The sequence below is a fragment of the Manis pentadactyla genome, chromosome X, assembly GCF_030020395.1.
Source record: "Manis pentadactyla isolate mManPen7 chromosome X, mManPen7.hap1, whole genome shotgun sequence".
Classification (NCBI taxonomy): Eukaryota; Metazoa; Chordata; class Mammalia; order Pholidota; family Manidae; genus Manis; species Manis pentadactyla.
The window spans coordinates 42,774,608-42,795,144 of NC_080038.1; the positions used below are offsets into that span (position 1 = coordinate 42,774,608).

The window sequence follows — 20,537 nt, forward strand, 5'->3', positions numbered from 1 at the left end:
TTTTGAAAATACAACAAATACAACTATTCCTAAAAGAGAGACCAGAGGATACAGTACAACAGCCAGGCTACATCTACATCTGTGAGAACTCAGCATCTCATGAAGAGGGTAAGACATAAGCAAGGCCCCTGTGGGACCCGAGCACTCCCCCGACCCCAGCTCATTGGCTGGAGGAAAGGAGTCAGAGTGGGGAGGGAGTGGAAGTGCAGGACTGCTATATAAACATTCCTAATAATCTGCAGTGGGAGCACAGATACACATTGCATGGTGTGATGAATATTAGGGAAATGGAAAAGGAAAATCTGCAAGTGGGTATGCTCAGCCAGCTCCCCTGGGACAAAAGAAAAGCGAGTGCTTTTTGAAAGTCTTAAAAGGACAGGGGCTTCACAGCTGGATGGAATTGTCCTGGCACACTCAGACCAGCAGGCTGGGAATCCTGAGGAACTTCAGGAGCCCCAATCCCCTGGGTGGCAAAGCAGCTCTGAAGCCCCTCAGGGCAATAAGCAGCCTGCCATTCATTCCCCTCAGCCCGGCCTGGCTCCGCCCACAGCAGTGGAGTAGCCGGAGAGTGGCCACGCCCACAGCAACCACCCAGAGCCCCATTCCATTGTGCAGCCGCCCAGGCCAGTCCCGGGGGCCACCGCTGGCTCACAGCTGCTCAGAGCAGGCAGAGGAAGCCAGAGCAAGGCGAGAAGGAGCGCTGTTCTTCCAGGAGAGCACACATGGGGCACCTGCCTCTCCCGGCAGGGCTCTGGGCTACCCCGACAGTGGCACCGCCCACGGCAGCTCAGGGGATGAAGACAAATGCTGCTCCAGGTGTGCGAGTAACAGACACAGGCAGCGGAGAAGAGCAAGGCGACCAGCGAGAAGGAAGAGACTATGTTCTCCAAGCTGACACATGTGCTACCTGCATACAACTACATCTATCGCCATAAAAAGGCAGAAGAATTTGGTCCATTCCAGAATTACCCAGACAACCCCTGAGAGAGGGCCTGGGGAGATAGATTTAACCAATCTTCCTGAAAAAGAATTCAAAATAAAGGTCACAACCATGCTGATGGACCTGCAGAGAAGTATGCAAGAGCTAAGGGATCAAGTCAGGAGGGAGAATACAGAAATAAACCAATCTCTGGAAGGACTTAAGAGCAGACTGGATGAGGTGCGAGAGGTCATTAATGGAAAAGAAATCAGAAAACAGGAATACAGAGAGGCTGAGGCAGAGAGAGATAAAAGGATCTCCAGGAATGAAAGAATATTAACAGAACTGTGTAACCAATCCAAACGGAACAATATTGGCATTATAGGAGTACCAGAAGAAGAAGAGAGAGAAAAAGGGAAAGAAAGCGTCTTTGGAGAAATAATTGCTGAATACATCCCCAAACTGAGGGAAGAAATAGTCTCTCAGACCATAGAAGCACACAGATCTCCCAACACAAGGGACCCAAGGAGGACAACACCAAGACACATAATAATTAAAATGGCAAAGATCAAAGACAAGGACACAGTATTAAGGGCATTCAGAGAGAGAAAAAAGGTCACCTACAAAGGAAAACCCATCAGGCTGTCATCAGACTTCTCAACAGAAACCTTACAGGCCAGAAGAGAATGGCATGATATATTTAATGCAATGAAACAGAAGGGCCTAGAACCAAGAATACTGTATCCAGCACGATTATCATTCAAATATGAAGGAGGGATTAAACAATTCCCAGACAAGCAAAAGTTGAGGGAATTTGCCTCCCACAAACCACCTCTATAGGATATTTTAAAGGGACGGCTCTAGAAGAAAGCATTTCTAAGGCTAAATAGATGTCAACAGAGAAACTAAAATCACACCAAAGAAAGCAGACAAACCAAATACTAACTAAAGGCAAAAAATAAAATCAACTATTCACAAAACCAGTCAAAGGAAACACAAAAAATTACAGAATAAAACACCTAATATATAAAGAATGGAGGATGAGGAATAAGAAGGGAGAGAAATAATCACCAGACTGTATCTATAATAGCTTAATAAGAGAGTTAAGTTTGATGGTTAGATAGTAAAGAAGCTACCCTTGAACCTTTGGTAACCATGAATCTAAAGCCGGCAATGGCAATAAGTACATATCTTTCAATAATCACCCTAAATGTAAATAGATGGAATGCACCAAACAAAAGACACAGAGTAATAGAATGGATAAAAAAGCAAGACCCATCTATATGCTGCTTACAAGAGACTCACCTCAAACCCAAAGACATACACAGACTAAAAGTGAAGGGACGGAAACAGGTATTTCAGGCAAACAATAGGGAGAAAAAACAGGTGTTGCAGTACTTGTATCAGACAAAATAGACTTGAAAACAAAGAAAGTAACAAGAGATAAAGAAGGACATTACATAATGATAAAGGGCTCAGTCCAACAAGAGCATATAACCATTATAAATATACATGCACCCAATACAGGAACACCAACATATGTGAAACAAATGCTAACAGAATTAAAGGAGAAAATAGAATGCAATGCATTCGCTCTAGTAGACTTCAACGCACCACTCACTCCAAAGGACAGATCCACCAAAAAGAAAATAAGTAAGGACACAGAAGCACTGAACAACACATGAGAACAGATGGACCTAACAGATATCTACAGAACTCTACACCCAAAAGCAACAGGATACACATTCTTCTCAAGTGCACATGGAACATTTTCCAGAATAGACCACATACTAGGCCACAAAAAGAGCACCAGTAAATAAAAAAAGATTGAAATTCTATCAACCAACTTCTCAGACCACAAAGGTATAAAACTAGAAATAAATTTTACAAAGAAAAAAAAAGGCTCACAAGCACATGGAGGCTTAACAACACACTCTTAAATAAGCAAAGAATCAATGACCAAATTAAAATAGAGATCAAGCAATATATGGAGACAAATGACAACAACAGCACAAAGCCCCAACTTCTGTGGGACGCAGCAAAGGCAGTTGTAAGAGGAAAGTATATAGCAGTCCAGGCCTATTTAAAGAAGGAAGAACAATCCCAAATGAATAGTCTAAAGTCACAATTATTGAAATTGGAAAAAGAAGAACAAATGAGGTCTAAAGTCAGCAGAAGGAGGGACATAATAAAAATCAGAGAAGAAATAAATAAAATTGAGAAGAGTAAAACAATAGAAAAAAATCAATGAAACCAAGAGCTGGTTCTTTGAGAACATAAACAAAATAGGTAAGTCCCTAGGCAGACTTATTAAGAGAAAAAGAGAATCTAGACACATCAGCAGAATCAGAAATGGGAAAGGAAAAATCACAATGGACCCCACAGAAATACAAAGAATTATTAGAGAATACTATGACAATCTATATGCTAACAAGCTGGAAACCCAGAAGAAATGGACAACTTCCTAGAAAAATACAACCTTCCAAGACTGACCAAGGAAGAAACAGAAAATCTAAACAGACCAATTACCAGCAATGAAATTGAAGTGGTAATCAAAAAACAACCCAAGAGCAATACTCCCGAGCCAGACAGATTCGCAGCTGAATTTTATGAGACATATAGAGAAAACACAATACCCATTCTCCTTAAAGTTTTCCAAAAAATAGAAGAGGAGGGAATACTTCCAAACTCATTCTATGAAGTCAGCATCACTCTAATACCAAAACCAGGCAAAGACCCCACCAAAAAAGAAAATTATAGACCAATATCCCTGATGAACATAGATGCAAAAATACGCAACAAAATATTAGCAAACCAAATTCAAAAATACATCAAGAGGATCATACACCATGATCAAGTGGGATTCATCCCAGGGATGCAAGGATGGTACACCATTTGAAAATCCATCAACATCATCCACCACATCAACAAAAAGAAGGACAGAAACCACATGATCATCTCCACAGACGCTAAAAAATCATTCAACAAAATTCAACATCCATTCATGATAAAAACTCTCAACCAAAATGGGAACAGAGGGCAAGTACCTCAACATAATAAAGGCCATATATGATGAACCCACAGCCAACATCATACTTAACAGCGAGAAGCTGAAAGCTTTCCACCTAAGATCGGGAACAAGACAGGGATGCCCACTGTCATTCAACATAGTACTGGAGGTCCTAGCCATGGCAATCAGACAAAACAAAGAGATACAAGGCATCCAGTTTGGTAAAGAAGATGTCAAACTCTCACTATTTGCAGATGACATGATACCGTATGTAAAAAACCCTAAAGACTCCACTCGAAAACTACTAGAATGAATATCTGAATTCAGCAAAGCTGCAGGATACAAAATTAATACACAGATATCTGTTGGTTTCCTATACACTAATGATGAACTAGCAGAAAGAGAAATCAGGAAAACAATTCCATTCTCAGTTGCATCAAAAAGAATAAAATACCTAGGAATAAACCTAACCAAGGAAGTGAAAGACCTATGCCCTGAAAACTACAAGACACTCTTAAGAGAAATTAAAGAGGATACTAACAAATGGAAACTCATCCCATGCTCTTGGCTAGGAAGAATTAATATTGTCAAAATGGCCATCCTTCCTAAAGCAATCTACAGATTGAATCCAATCCCTATCAAAATACTAATAGCATTCTTCAATGAACCACAGCAAATAGTTCCTAAATGTACATAGAACCACAGAAGACCCCGAATTGCCAAAGCAATCCTGAGAAGGAAGAATAAAGCGGGGGAGATTTTGCTCCCCGACTTGAAGCTCTACTACAAAGCCACAGTAATCAAGACAATTTGTTACTGACACAAGAACAGACACATAGACCAATGGAACAGAATAGAGAGTCCAGATATTAACCATCCATACATGGTCTATTAATATAGAATAAAGGAGCCTTGGATATACAATGGGGAAATGACATTCTCTTCAACAGCTGGTGTTGGCTAAACTGGACAGCTACATGTAAGAGAATGAAACTGGATTAGTGTCTAACTCCATACACAAAAGTAAATTCAAAATGGATCAAAGACACGATTGTAACTCATTAAACCAGAAACCTCTTAGAAGAAAACATAGGCAAAAATCTCTTGGACATAAATACGAACAACTTCTTCATGAAGATATCTCCCCGGGCAAGGGAAACAAAAGCAAAAATGAACAATTGGGACTATATCAAACTAAAAAGCTTCTGTACAGCAAAGGACACCACCAATAGAAAGAAAAGGCATCCTACAGTATGGGAGAATATATTCACAAATGACATATCCGATAAGGGGTTGACATCCAAAATATACAAAGAGCTCACACACCTCAACAAACAAAAAGCAAATAATTCAATTACAAAATGGGTAGAGGATCTGAACAGATACTTCACCAAAGAAGAAATTCAGGTGGCTAACAGGCACATGAAAAGATGCTCCACATCGCTAATCATCAGAGAAATGCAAATTAAAACCACAATGAGATATCACCTCACACCAGTAAGGATGGCCACCATCCAAAAGACAACAACAAATGTTGGCATGGATGTGGAGAAAGGGGAACCCAACTACACTGCTAGTGGGAATGTAAATTAGTTCAGCCATTGTGGAAAGCACTATGGAGTTTCCTCAAAAAACTCAAAGTAGAAATACCATTTGACCCAGGAATTCCACTCCTTGGAATTTACCCTAAGAATGTAGCAGCCCAGTTTCAAAAAGACATATCTACCCCTATGCTTATCGCAGCACTATTTACAATAGCCAAGAAATGGAAGCAACCTAAGGGTTCATCAGTAGATGAATGGATAAAGAAGATGTGGTACATATACACAATGGAATATTATTCATCCATAAGAAGAAAACAAATCCTACCATTTGCAACAGCATGGATGGAGCTAGAGGGTGTTATGCTCAGTGAAATAAGCCAGGCAGAGAAAGACAAGTATCAAATGATTTCACTCATCTGTGAAGTATAAGAACAAAGAAAAACTGAAGGAACAAAACAGCAGCAGACTCACAGAACCCAAGAATTGACTAACAGTTACCAAAGGGAAAGGGACTGGGGATGATCGGTGGGAACGGAAGGATAAGTGGGGGAAAGGGGCATTGATTAGCAGACATAATGTAGGGGAGTGCATGGGGAAGGCAGTATAACACAGAGAAGACAAATAGTGACTCTATAGCATCTTACTACGCTGATGGACAGTGACTAATGGTGCATGTAGTGGGGACTTGAAAATGGGGGGAGTCTAGTAACCATAATATTGCTCATGTAATTGTACATTAATGATAGATAAATAAATAAGAAGAATCCATGAGTTCTATACTGAAACAAATAAACAAATGAATAAATAAATAAATAAGTAGGGAAGAAGGGAAAATTCTTCTTTACAGTAAAACCCCTGCTATATTTATACAAGGAAATCATTTTTGCCCACATCACAGTGGTAATTGCTTCAGGCAAGAATCACCAGTGTATGCCAAACCAGTAGGTGGAAGTTTGAAGGTAAATAGAGTTACATAGTCTCAAAGTATGGCCTTATAACATACTTATTACTTACAAAGGGAAAATGGTACATTTCCCTGGAGAAACCTGAAATACACCACTTAATTAAGTGATCAAAGCGAACACCAACAATTTTAGAATTAAGCAATACTTTGTGCTTCCCAATACACTGAGAACACAGTGTATTGTGTCACTTCCGTGGAATTCCTGCCAAAAACGCATAAGCCAACTCAAATTCTGAGGAAACATCAGATGAATCCAAATTGAAGGACATTCTTCCAAAGAACTGGCATGTGAGCTTCAAAAACATCAAGACTGTGAGATTTAAGGCAAGAACCAAAACACTGTTACAGACTGAGAGGGACTAAAAAGACCTGATAACAGAATGCATCTCATGACCTAGGATGTCCTTTACCTGAAAAAGGATATTACAGGTACACCCACGAGGATGGCTAGAATAAAAAAGTCAGATAACAACAAGTGTTAATGAAAATGTGGAGAAGCTGGAACCCTCATACTCAGCTGGTTGGAATGCAAGCAGATGTCCTTGTTCTTAGAAAACTGACACTGAAATATTTAGTTGAAAGTGAATCATGTCTGCAACTCCTATCAAGTAGTTGAGGAAAAATTACGATAGAGATATACAGAGAGAGATGGACAGAGAGTAAATAGGTTATTATTATAAGGCTTGGCTATTTTTTTTTGCCAATCTAGTAAGTGAAAAATAGGATCTCTTGTTTTAATTGCATCTCTTTAATTATGGGAAGACCATTTAAGATGCCCCGGAAACCATAATCCAGAATTACCACAAAGGCCATAAAATTTGACAGATATTTACTGAGTGCCCACCCTCTACTGAGCTCCAGTGCCACACCTAGTAGATGTGAAATGATATCTAATCGTTGTTTTAATTTTGCATCCCTGATAACTAAAGAGATTGACTTTTCATATATTATACATATTGGCCATTTCATGAGTCTTCTGCTGTGAATTACCTATTCATGTCCACTGTCCATTTTCTTGTGTATTGTTTGTCCTTTTCTTGGAGGTGTGTACATGTCCTTTATCTGTCCTAGAATCTAGATACTAGTTCCTTGTCACACACATCAAAATACTAGATGGAAACAATCAAGTCTGTGACATTCAAGGTCATGCATAGTGAGGATCTTCCAGTTTTAAATGTCAGGTCTTGCACTTAGGGGAAATATTTCTGGAATGTCTGTGAGTCGTTGACTCTACTTGAGTACCTCTGAAAACTAAGAAAAAAAATAGAATGAAGTTTAATTCATAAAATTATGGCCTGTATTCTGCTGTTAGGGAAAGGAATTAATATTTGTGTATCTCATCACTGTAATTATTCATTGTATATATTCTCACTGTGTTAAATATTTTCCATGTGTAATACATGAATATTAATTTATGAGTTGAAACTCTAACTTCCTGTTAACGTTTTTTTTAAGAGAGAAGACATACATTTCCCAATTGATATTGGTATTTCCGAGCAAAGAACTGCTAATCCCACTCTTTTGTTTAACAGAAAGGAACACTGAAGCCGGATGAGTGTGCATGATTTACCAGCTCCATACAGGCAGGCATTAATCTGATTAGAACCTGTTTTTCTTAGCTCCTCAGATCACCGTAGGGTCCAGCTTGACCTGGGTTTCCTTCTCCCTTCCATCACGTAGCTAAGCATGCAGTATGTGCCCAATAAATGCTCCTTTGGGAGAATAGTCCCTTCCTCAGCCTAGAGACAGAAGGGTAGGGGAGGCAGACAGCAGGTACTGCATAAATCCTCATTGCTGGGAACACTCTTAAATGCTTTGTGTACGCTCCTGATGCTCCGTACTAGCCTCCCCATTCACAGGGAACATCGACTATGCTGGGATCACCCGCATTACAGGGGTGAGGACAGTGGGGAAATTCAGCAGGCAAATCAGTTTTCAACAAGCCAAGTGCTCACAAGGAGTCCCTAGGGGAAGCACAAGCGCCCAATTCGTGCTCCTAGGTGACACAGTCAATATTTATAAATGTTTCTGGCCCGTCCCGGGCGGGGAGGGAGTGGAGGGTGGAAAGGGCTAGAAATTCCTTTAGTTCCCTCAAAGGAGGGGGAAGGAGTGACCTCACTTTATTTTCCCCTCTGTGAAATGGGGGGCACGACAGTGTCGAGAGGACTTCCACGGGTGGGCAGCTTGGTGAGGGGTCGGGCTCTCCCTCCTCCCTCCCCATCTTTTCCATCACAGCTTCCAAGGATTAGGAATTTGACGACCCATAAATTTGTTCTCGGAAGGCCAGAAGAAGACCTCCAACCGCTAACTTTCAGGGGCTGAACACCAAGAGGCCGGAAAGGTGAGGACGCCAACGCTCAGCGCGCCGACGTCCTCCAGCGCCAGCTCCTCTCATCCTCCTGCTCCTCCTTCCCTCGATCCTCCCGCTCCCCTCCTCCTCCTCTGTCTCCGCCCCGCTCACGTCCTCCCATTGGCCAAGCTGGCCGGCCGGACCTCCCCGAGATTTAAAGGGCCCGCTCTCCGCCCTGCTCTGGGAGCCACAGCTGGTCCCGGCCTTGCGACCTGCGGGGAGGCTGTCCGGAGGAGGCGGCGACGGTGGCGGCGTTGGTGCGTCCCCGGCCCTCAGGACCGCGGCTTCCTTCCTGCCAGGTAGGTCGCCAGAAGTGCGCGTGCGGCTCCCCCGCTCCCATTCTGAGCCGGCCTCCTGGCGCGGGTCTGCAGCGCGTGTCCTGGGGGCCGCCTCTCCATCACCTTTCCGACTCCCCCTCCTGCTCTGTCCCCGACTACCACCTCTACCTCCCTGCAGCCCCCGGGCCAGGGCAGAGTTTTGTTGGTGGCCGTGAGCGGCCGGATGGGAGTGAGATGGGGCGCGTGGGGGATACAGGACACCCCTCACATCCGTACAAGGAGAAATGCACACGGCCGCCAAGTGCCACAGGATCTTTCTCTGTGCCATCCACACAGAGTGACTCTACCTTGGAAACCAAGGAGCTCCCCCATTTGATATACGGGCCCAGAATGTACACCATTCAGTCACCACCGGACCCGGACCATTCACAGCATACAACAGACACAGGTCCTTCATTCACTGCAGATCATGGGTTGTATGTGTGCACCCAGGACACCCCCCCACACACAGTTGATGGCCTGTGTGATGTACCGGGCACTCACACCCTCCCCCAAGCCCCAAGTACCTGTCTCTATGTGGGTTGGACAGCCCCAAATTTAAATCTGAATGCTGAAGTTCATCCCTTGAGCATGGTCTGCCCGATGGACATCCCAGCTCCCTCTGTGCCCACCCTTTGGCAGGTCTCTCCATCTGTCCATCCATCCGTGGGGGTCCACAATGGCCACCTTCAGCCGCCAGGAATTTTTCCAGCAACTACTGCAGGGCTGTCTCCTGCCTACTGCCCAGCAGGGCCTTGACCAGATCTGGCTGCTCCTTGCTATCTGCCTCGCCTGCCGCCTCCTCTGGAGGCTTGGTAAGTGCCTACCACACCATGTGCTACCACACCAGGCCATATGACACCTACCACATTCATCCATATCAAGCCACACCTTATCCTGCCACATCTTGCCATGCCAAGACAGGCTCCAACATGTCCAGCCCACCACATCCCACCAGGCTAAGTGCCATTCCCCCACACCAGGTCCTGCACCCAACCATCCATGCCACACCATGCCAAGCCATGCCTTTCAGTATTCCTAGGTTCTGGGATTTTGGAAAATTGAGTTTTTGGATCTTGGGATTCTGAAATGTCTATATCCTGAGGTTATAAGATTCTGGAATGCTGATATCATAGGGTTATAGAATCCCAAAATACCAACTTACAGGGTTTAAGGATTCTGAGAAGTTGAAATTCTCACATTCTAGGCTTCCAAAATTCTGTTATTTTCAATTTCTAGAAACAGGGCATGATGAGATTTTTGGATTCTAGGATTCTGGAATGTTTCCACAATCACAGCAAGCCTATATCCAAATGATAAGATTCCAAGTTCCCAAGGTTCCTATAGGATGCTGAGAATTTTGGTAATCTGAGATTTAAAGGTTCTATACTTTCTTTTCCTTTTATTTTAAAAGGGTGTTTTTTTCCCCCTGGTTTATCATTTTGAATATTTCAAAGTTACCAAAAAGTTGAAGGAAAAGCACAATGAACATCCATATATGAATTACCAGATTCTCTGTCAACATTTTGCCATGTTAGCTCTACCTACCTACCCATCTACCAATCAATAAATATACCCAACTGTATATCTATTATCTATCTACCTACCTACCTATCAGTCTACCCATCTACCTATCTACCCATCTCTCTCCAATTACCTTTCTATCTATCTATCTATCTTTGACCTACCTACCTATCATCTTTCTGAATCACTTGAATAACCTGCTGACACTTCACCCCAAATCCTTCAGTGTGTGTCCCCCAAGAACAAGGACATCTCCCAACAACCACAGCCTCAACCATCACTCCTCAAGAAATTTAATCTGGATGCAATAATATTATCCAATATAAGTTGATATTCAGATTTCCTTTAGGGTTCCCAAAATGTCATTTATAGATGTTTCTTTTTTGTAAACCCAAGCCCTGCCACTTCTCCAACTCTCCAACACTTGCTTTGGGCCTCCTCCATCCCACATTCCAACCCCTAGGCCTTTGCCCAGGCTGTGCCCTCTGCCAGGTTGCCCTTCCTTCCTATCAGCCCGCCTAACTTCCCTTCTTTTTCTCTCTCTCTCCCAAAGAGATGCCATCCTACCTGAAGCATGCAAGCACTGTGGCAGGTGGGTTCTTCAGCCTCTACCACTTCTTCCAGCTGCACATGGTTTGGGTTGTGCTGCTCAGCCTCCTGTGCTACCTCGTGCTGTTCCTCTGTCGACATTCCTCCCATCGAGGCGTCTTCCTCTCTGTCACCATCCTCATCTACCTACTCATGGGGTACGGGTGTGAGTCCTCATCCCTCTACTGTTGGCAGAAGGGTGGGTGGGCTCACAAGCTGCTCCTTGTGAGGCTGTCCAGAACAGGGAGGTGTGGAGTGTTCCCAGAAGAAGGAATCTGGGAGACTTGTTCTTTCTAAAGGCTGTACAAGACAGGCTGGGCTTGGCTTCCCCCCTGGAGCAGGTAGTCTTGGAGAATTATTCCTCCATGAGGTTGTACAGGACAGGGAAGGTATAACCCTTTCTGCTCCTTGGTTTCTCCTTTTGTGGTCTATGAGGCCATGGGAGTCGCGGGGCCAAGACCACCACCATTTTTCCTCAGTGAGATGCACATGGTGGACACTGTGACATGGCACAAGATGCGAGGTAGGCAGCCCTGGCCCTCTCACCCACCCTAGCCCTCCTGCCCGATTCCACACCTCCTAATTCCCCAACCTTGTCTTTCCTTCCTCACTTCTCTTCCTCCTCTGCTCAACCCACTAGACCTGCAGGCCTCAGACTTCCTTAATGTCTGTGTCTTTCTCTGCCATGACTCTCTCCACCGCCCATCTGTCCCATCTCACGTATGTGCCTGACTCTTGAGGAAGGGCATCTCCTGGTCCCACCTGCTCACCTGCCTGTCTGACCTGTGCCCACCTGTCTGCCCTTGTACTCCTTTTGTCCTGCCACCTCTCACCTGGTGCTCCCCCATCACCCATACTGATCTGCTCTCCGCCCATTCACTTGACCATGGGCACCATACATAGGGGCCCAGATGATCGTGGCCATGAAGGCGGTGTCTCTGGGCTTCGACCTGGACCGGGGCGAGGTGGGTTCAGTGCCCTCACCTGTGGAGTTCATGGGCTACCTCTACTTCGTGGGCACCATCGTCTTTGGGCCCTGGATATCCTTCCACAGCTACCTGCAGGCTGTCCAGGGCCGCGCACTGGTGAGGTCCTGGGTGGACAGGTGGCAGGGAATGCGGGAGCCATGAAAGGGCATGTTCACAGAGCCTTGGTCCCCACAGAGCTGCCAATGGCTGCGGAAGGTGGCCTGGAGCCTGGCACTGGCCCTGCTGTGCCTTGTCCTGTCAACCTGTGTGGGCCCTTACCTCTTCCCGTACTTCATTCCCCTTGATGGTGACCGCCTCCTTCGCAAGTGAGCACAACCTTCAGGGCCTCTGCCCAGCAGTGAGGGGGTTGGATAGGGACCTGGGGTCTCCCCAGCTCTGAGCTTGTCTCTTAATACTTCTGTCTGTCTTCTGTTACTACAGCAAGAAACGCAAAGCCAGGTAAATGAGGGCAGGTGCTGAGGGCAAGTGGGGATGACTGGAGGAAGTGGGGGTGGCCTGTGACTGACTGTAAGTCTGAGACTGACTGTCTACCCTGTGGCTAAATAATGACTGAGTGTCAGTCTGTGACTGTTGTTTGACCAAGAATGGCTCTGTGACTGTGTGTATAACTGAGATACTCTGACACATACTGTGTCTGGCTGTCTGTGTGTTCCACTGTTTGACTGTTTTCTAGCTGTATGACTGTAGTGGAGAGTGACAAGTATGTATTGGTTGGTGGTGCCAACTTGTGTGCAACTCTGCCTAGGGGTGTGTATGAGATGTTTGGCTCTCAGCCACTGACTCCCTGTGTGGGACTGGAGTTCTGGCTGTCTAGCTATGCCATTGTCAACAGTGGGGCATGTGGCTGTCATTGGATGAGATAAGTCTGGCTTGTCTGTAACTCTGCCTGGGACTGGGTCTGGCTGTAGCGTGTTTGGGCCCATATGATGGAGTCTGCCTGCCTTCTCAGTGTCATCTAGCTGGCTGTGCCTCTTTCTGTCCCCAGCACCAACCATCCACCTCTAGTGTGACTTCAGGATTTCATCCAACTGTTTGATTGTATAACCCCCACCCCCACTCACTGGCCACTGATTGTCTGATGATGAATGAGGCTCTGAAAGGTGGAGCGATTTGCCCAGTTTCACCCAGCTAAGCAGCCAAAAGTGTTAATGCCAGGCCAGATTCTAGAACCTATGCCTTTTCCAGGGCAGGACGCTGCCTGGTTTTGACCATGTCTGATTGTACAACTGACAGGATGTCTGTCTTGAGTATAGAATTATGCATGTGTACACAGCAGGGTGCTTGATGGTCTCTGTGCCTAACTAAAGGATTTTTGTGTGTCTGTGGTCACTGAGTCAGGTTAGAGAGCTGTGAGGCTGGGAGTCTGATAGAATTTATATCTGGCCACATGGCTGTGTCAGAGTGGAGGGCTGGAAGGTTGGATTTCTGATGGTGGCTGGGTCTGGATGTCTGGCCATGTACGGCTGCAGGACAGTGTCATATTATAGGGCAGCTCGCATATCTGTGCCACATGAAAGTAACTGACAGTGTATGTATGTGTGTGACTACCACAGTGCACCTCTTTTGCCGACATGTTTCTGTCTGTCATGTCTACGAACAACTCAAGCCAGCCTCCAGGGCCTCTCTGACTTTTTCCTTTCTTCTCTGCTGCCTTCCTGACCCCTGGGGGCCCTAGGGGCACCATGGTAAGGTGAGTCTACAGAGTGGGGCTGGGGCTGCTGACACGTGGTGGGGTTCAATACTAGAGCCTGGGCACGATGCCTCTGTCCCTTCTCCTTTCTCCTCAGGTGGCTGCGAGCCTACGAGAGTGCTGTCTCCTTCCACTTCAGCAACTATTTCGTGGGCTTTCTTTCGGAGGCCACAGCCACATTGGCAGGGGCTGGCTTCACCGAGGAGAAGGACCACCTGGAATGGTGGGGAGGGCTGAGGGGACTCCTCTCCCACAGGGTGCTGCCTAGAGGAGCTGCAGGGAGGGGGGCGGTCCTTCTGGGGGAAGGAACAGCCAAGACAAAAGTGTGGCAGTCAGGTGGGTAAAGATCCCAAATGAATTTTCATGACTCTTTTGCCCACAGGGACCTGACAGTATCCAAGCCATGGAATGTGGAGCTGCCCCGGTCCATGGTAGAAGTTGTTACAAGCTGGAACCTGCCCATGTCTTATTGGCTAAATAACTGTGAGTCACCAAGTCACCACTCCAAGAAAGTTGGGGGCACCTTTTCAAACATTCAGCCTAAGCCCTTTCACCATAGTCACACAGCAAACATTTACTGAAAAACCTACTGTGTGCTAGGCACTGAAGATACTGTAAAGACCAGAAAAAAACACCCCAAATCCCTGCCCATGTGAAGCTGGCATTTTTGTGGAAAGAGCCAGTAATCAGAAGAAAAAAAATTGCACAATAGTTCACTTATTGATAAGTGCTATGATAAAAAAAAATAAAGCAGGTAAAGATGATCTAGTAGTGTTGGAGGGGGTTGCAATTTTAAAGTAGCCAGAGGAAGTGACATTTGAGCAAAGACCTGAAGATGGAGAGACAGCAAGCAATGCAGATGTGTGGGAGAGCAGTGTAACAGAAGCAGTGGGGATAGCACCAGTGCAAAGGCCCTGAGGCAGGAGCACACTTAGCACTTGAAGGGACAGTGAGGAGACCAGTGGCTGGAGCAGAGTGAATGAGGGGCCAGTGGCAGGAAGTGAGATCAGAGAGGTGACAGGGACCTGGTCCTGTAGAGCCTCACTGGCCATGGGAAGGACTTGGGCTTTTTCTCCGAGAGAGATAGAGCCTCGGCAGGGGTCTGAGCAGAGGAGGGCCCAGGGCTGACTTGGGTTGGAACAGGATGCTCTGGCTGCTGTGATGACAGAAAGGGAGGGGGCAAGGGCAGAAGCAGTGAGGTGGCCACTGCAGTAGTCCCTGCCATAGATGGCGGCAGTGGTGGCAGTGTGTGTGGAGAGCAGAGGTCAGATGCTGGATAAATTCTAAGGGGGAACTGACAGGACTTGCTGAGAACTGGGTTGTGGGAGTGGGGGAGGCAGATCAGCAGTGATTTTCAGGTTTTTGCCCACAAGAACTGGAAGGGTCAGGTGACACTGGCTGAACTTGGGAAGGCTATGGGAGGAACAGGTTAGAGAGAAGATCAGGAGCTAAGTTTTGGATATGTGACTTTATACTGGGGGCTCCCACAGCTTGTGGGTATTCTTATAAAGGTGGGTATCCTTTATAAAGACTTTATATTGGGGGCTCCAACAGGTTGTGGGTATCCTTACTCTGCCCTATGCACCCCCCCAGGAAGGGCAGGGGGGATCTCAGGAGACTCTTGACCTGCATCTCCCCCCACCAGATGTTTTTAAGAATGCTCTCCACCTGGGGACCTTCTCAGCCGTGCTGGTGACCTATGCAGCCAGTGCCCTCCTGCACGTGAGCAGGGTGCAGAGGGATAAGGGTGGAAGCTGGGGGGGGGTGTTGGCAGGACCTCCAAACTCACCTCATTGCCCCCCACCCCAGGGCTTCAGCTTCCACCTAGCTGCGGTGCTGCTGTCCCTGGCATTTATCACTTACGTGGAGCATGGTGAGTGCATAACCCAGCCCAGCAAACAGGATGGAAGGTTGGTCAGGGGCTGGAAACACCATCCCCTGAGACTAACCTTCCCCCCACCGGACTTACCTCCCCCATCCACCCCAGTCCTCCGGAAACGCCTGGCTCGGATCCTCAGCGCCTGCGTCTTGTCGAAACGGTGCCCACCAGAATGTTCACACCAGCATCGCTTGGTGAGGGTTCAGCCTGGGCAACTTCATGCCCAACACTCCCCCTCAAAAATATTACTTGTGTCTCCATCTTATATCTGTCTCAGGATGCTCAGCTTCCTTTTCTAGTGCCTGAGCCTTCCCTGTAGCCTCACCTCTATTCACTGGCATTCATTTTTCTAACAAGTATTTGTCAAGCCTCTGCTGTATACACACCTGGAATTAGTTTCCCCCAGTGAACATTTATTGAGCACCTGCTGGGACCAGGCACTGTTCTAGGTGCTGGAGACAGTGATAAACAAAACAAACCAAAGTCCCAGCCCTCTGGCACAAACATTTTAACAAGGGAGACAATAAATAAAAAATCAGTAAAGTGTAATAATTTGTTAGATTGTGATTAATGCCAAGGAGAAAATACATAAGGGAAAGGGGAGGGGAAGTAGGGATGAGTGGTTTCCATTTTAAATAGGGAAGTGACTTTTTGAGTTCTTTAACTGAAGGAGGTGAGGGAAGGAAGCATTCCAGGCAAAGGGAACAGTGTAAAGGTCCAAAGATGGGAGATGGCCTGGAATATTTGAGGAACAGTGCAGAAGCCAGTGTGGCTTGAGCAGAGTGAATGAGGGGGAGAGTGGTGGGACATGGTGGGGATTTGTTTGTTTGGGATTGATTTTTTCATTCTGTTTGCACTAATAAGTATGGCCAACCTCAAATTTGTCTCCCACCTGACAACTGATGTTTATCACCATAAACCCCTGACTCAAAGCCCCACCATTCTTCCTCTTCAGCCTGAATACTTGCATCTCCCCCAACATGGATGCCCTCATGCTAACAGTACCCTCATCCTTGGATACCCCTTGAGGAGGTATAAATAAAAGGAGTGTTGGGAGGGGTTTGCAATTTAAAATAAACTAGCCAGGGGAGGTGACATTTGAGCAAAGACCTGATGAAGGTGTAAGAGCAATCAATGCAAAAATGTGGGGGCGGAGTATAAGAGATGGAGGGAACAGCTAGTGCAAAGGCCTTGAGGCAGGAGCATACCTGGCACCTTTGAGGAACAGTAAGGAGACCCTGAGGACGTATTGTCTTGAGGAGGTATATGTCAAATAAATAAAATTTTCTTTTCTTTTCTTTTTATCATTAAAAACAATTTTACATTTTTATTCAGGTTGAGGATGCAAAATCTGAGTTTTGCTTCTTTTTAAATAAAGCTTTTGTTTTATTTTTATTAAAACATTTAAAAATAGTTAATGCATATCACGTGGTTTAAAAACCATAGGAGGACTGGAATCATTTCTTTCCTGGGCAGGTGGGGAGGGTACCCTGGACATCCTCATTCCTGGGACCCACTGCGCCTTATGTGTCTTTCTGGGCTCCCCAGCCCAGGTGGGGCTGGGAGACAGTGTATAAGTCTGGCTGCCAAGTGTATCCATTTTCCCCCACAGGGCCTGGGGGTGCGAGCCTTAAATCTGCTCTTTGGGGCCCTAGCCATCTTCCACCTGGCCTACCTGGGCTCCCTTTTTGATGTTGATGTGGACGACACCACAGAAGAGCAGGTGAGGTGGGGCCCTGGGCTGGAGGTTATCCGGGGATGTGTTACTTGCTCATGGGAGTCATGAGGACAAAGGTGGGGAGACTAAGACATGAGAACCTTGAATCGTGTGTTTTTAGCTTATGTAACCATTGCTCCTAGGTCCTTCTTTCTCATTGTCCCTCTGGTTGATTTGCACTGTTGAGTCTTATTTGGGTGAAGTGTGCAAAATATGTTTATTTTAATTATAACATTTATTTTATAGAGATGGAGTGAAAAGTCCAGTTTTTACTTTTTAAAAAATTAAGTTATTTTATCATGGTTTTGTTTAGGTAGAATTTGCAAGGTTTCTTATTTAATTTTTTTTTAAACTCAGATTGTGAGAATTCTGGATTCTACTTTAAAAATGTATATTAAAATGAAGGTACTATTTTTATAGACGTGGAGTCTGCACATACCAGATTTTACTCCTTTTGACATGAAAACCAGTTTTAAAAATAATGTTTATACATATGGCTCTTGCAGCATCTAGATTTTATTTCTCCTTCAGTTAAATTTTTAATTAAAGATAAAACTTTACATCATTTTTATCATTAAAAACAATTTAAATTTTTTATTCAGGTTGCATGTGCAAAATCTGGAGTTTGCTTCTTTTCAGTAAAGGTTTTGTTTTTATTTTTATTAAAACATTTAAAAATTCGTAATGCATATCCCATGATTTAAAAACCAAATGATATTCAGGATATTCAGAGAAAAGTCTCCTACCATCTACCCTCTGACCCTTACAAGTAACCACTTTTCTTCATTCAATTAAAAAATCCTTGTAAAATGTAAGCATAATAAGCACATATAAAAACATATTTTAATTCCCTCCCCCTTGGTTTTTACCCTAAAGGTAACATGTGAATGACACTGTTCCGCATATTACTTTTTTCACATAATGATTCTTGAAAATCTTCCACATTGGTATATAGTGTCCTCATTCATTATTTTCATTGGGAGGATGTGACACAGTGTAGTTTTTCCCTTATCAGTGAAATCACCCAGGTGATTTCCAGTCCTTTCCTACCGCAAATAACACTGCAGCAAGTAATCCCGTGTGGATTCATACAGATGCAGAACAGAACTTTAGGATCCGATCTTGATAGTCGCAATGGAGAAGTTCCGTTTTTGCCCTCCCACCATTGGTGTGTGAATGTGCCTGTCACCCTGCCAATGGAGGGCCTCTCAGGCTTCCTGAACATGTTTGCTAGTTTGAGAGGAGGAAGATTATGAGTTAAGCTGAGTATCTTTTCATATGTTTAAGAGCCATTGTTTTTGTTTTATTTTTCCTTTACTGAGAATGGCCTATTCAACTCCTTTGCCAATTTCTGTCTTTTTAAAAATCAGTTTCTAGGAGCTCTTTATACATTAGGCAAGAGTACAGGTCAGAGAGGGGAATTGCCTTGTCTTTTTTTAAAATTATTTTTATAGAAAAAAACACACACACAAAAAAACTCTAAGTCTGCTTACCTTTCATCTGTGCCCAGTCTCTTCTCTGGAGCCTCACCTAGAGCTACTGTGGAGTCACAGAAATGTCCTTGAGCAAAGGATGGGTTTTCCTGAGACCTTCTTTGTCCTTGCAGAGTGGCACCATCACCTCTTTCTCTCCCACAGGGCTATGGCATGGCATACACTGTCCACAAGTGGTCAGAGCTCAGCTGGGCCAGTCACTGGGTCACTTTCGGATGCTGGATCTTCTACCGTCTCATAGGCTGAGGCACATCTGTGGACCCTCACAGCTCCCTCAAGACCCCTCCTCAGGGTGCCAGCTCTGATGGGGGATGAGGGAAGGCCCTCTAATTCTTAACCCCTCTCCGTCTTTGATCCCCTCCGGTACCCCTACACACACACACACACACACTTTCCATGCTTGTCAGTCCCCACCCCACCGCAAGGCGGGAAGTGGGTGGTCCTGCTGGGGCCTAGGGATAGGGGATGCTTGGGGAAGCAGAAAGGGGAGATCCAGGGCCTCCCTGCTTCCTTCTCCCTTTTATATACAGTTTGTGTCAAATAAAAGTAGGAAATACACAAAAGGCTCTTTCTTCACTGTTCAGTGGGGAATAGAAGTGAGGAAGGGGGCACAGCATGGATAAAGGTTTGGAAGCTAGAAACCATGAAGAGGAAGCAGGCTGATTGCTTAATTGTTAATTTATTATTGCTCATGATTGGAGGATGAGGCCAAAGAGGGCATTGCTTAATTTGAATTAGGCCAGGACATACTGGATAGTTGGATGTAGGGGAGGCCTGATAATAATTAGCTGGAAAATTGAGGGATCCTCACTCTGTTTGATCTGACGGGACAGAGAGGAGGGAAAAGCAAGGTAGATGAAGAGGTGATGCTTACTGGTCTTTAGGACTGAGGGTTGTGGGTTCTGGTTGGATAGGAGATCTAGGATAGGTCTGGGTGCCCACTGGCTTAGAGTTATGGAGTTCTGATTGGCTCTTTAGAGTTGGCACAGGGAGATGGAGGGTCTCTATGCCGACTGGCCAGTTAGGCTGAGGGACCTGAGTTTTGTTTAGTTCTGATTCGAAGTTGGGAGAGGTGAGGATGACCCCTGAGCTGTTCTAATCGCCGAGGGAGAGGGCAGAGGCATAATATGCATGATGTGATCTGCCTGTCGTACTAACAGTTTCCTTGCCCATTTAGGCATTAGGATTGAAGGTTGGTCCGGGAACTCATTGGTTGCTCTGCCTAGAAAACGAGGGAAAAGGTGAGAGGACACAACACAATGCTGATTTCACAGGTGAGAAGGATAATACCAGGATAATGCCTGATTTCCGATACGATTAATTGATAAGGGGAAACGTAAACTGAAACGGAGACTACCGACAGATTGGCTTCGGACTGAAAACGCCCCACCAAGCTCGGCCTATCCCAGCTTTCACCGCCCTCCTGACTCGGTCTCAGCCAACCGCGAGAATGGCACATCGCGTGAGGGGGCCGGTGATACAACAGAGAGCTCCTATTGGTCGGGAGCGGCAGTGGTCGCCTTCCCAGCCCCTCAATTGGCCAGCTCGGCGAG

General features: G+C 45.5%; 1 protein-coding gene across 5 annotated transcripts; it reads left to right on the plus strand.

Annotated features, from left to right (window-relative positions):
• The first annotated feature begins 8,924 nt into the window (after positions 1-8,924).
• PORCN (porcupine O-acyltransferase) lies at positions 8,925-20,477 on the plus strand. 5 transcript variants are annotated; one of them, XM_036917212.2, is made up of 16 exons: positions 8,925-9,086; positions 9,402-9,513; positions 9,747-9,919; positions 11,182-11,374; positions 11,696-11,739; positions 12,120-12,301; positions 12,380-12,510; positions 12,626-12,643; positions 13,881-13,895; positions 13,993-14,118; positions 14,278-14,378; positions 15,541-15,617; positions 15,705-15,768; positions 15,883-15,968; positions 17,387-17,497; positions 19,129-20,182. In XM_036917212.2, the coding sequence occupies exons 3-16, from the start codon at positions 9,784-9,786 to the stop codon at positions 19,228-19,230; spliced, it is 1,386 nt and encodes a 461-aa protein (XP_036773107.2). In that variant the 5' UTR covers positions 8,925-9,086; positions 9,402-9,513; positions 9,747-9,783; the 3' UTR covers positions 19,231-20,182. The 5 variants fall into 5 exon arrangements, with proteins under 5 accessions (XP_036773107.2, XP_036773104.2, XP_036773106.2 ...); XM_036917209.2 differs by lacking the exon at positions 9,402-9,513 and adding an exon at positions 20,348-20,477 and having other exon boundaries at positions 8,932-9,086; positions 19,129-20,258; XM_036917211.2 differs by lacking the exon at positions 9,402-9,513 and adding an exon at positions 20,314-20,446 and having other exon boundaries at positions 8,932-9,086; positions 19,129-20,225.
• The last annotated feature ends 60 nt before the right edge of the window (positions 20,478-20,537 follow it).

Excerpts from the sequence above, each read along its gene's own strand:
- PORCN (XM_036917212.2), top strand. The coding sequence starts at position 9,784 with ATGGCCACCTTCAGCCGCCAGGAATTTTTCCAGCAACTACTGCAGGGC. Across the intron at positions 11,375-11,695 it reads CTCATCTACCTACTCATGGG|TGAGATGCACATGGTGGACA; the intron begins GTACGGGTGTGA and ends ATTTTTCCTCAG. Across the intron at positions 12,302-12,379 it reads CTGTCCAGGGCCGCGCACTG|AGCTGCCAATGGCTGCGGAA; the intron begins GTGAGGTCCTGG and ends TGGTCCCCACAG.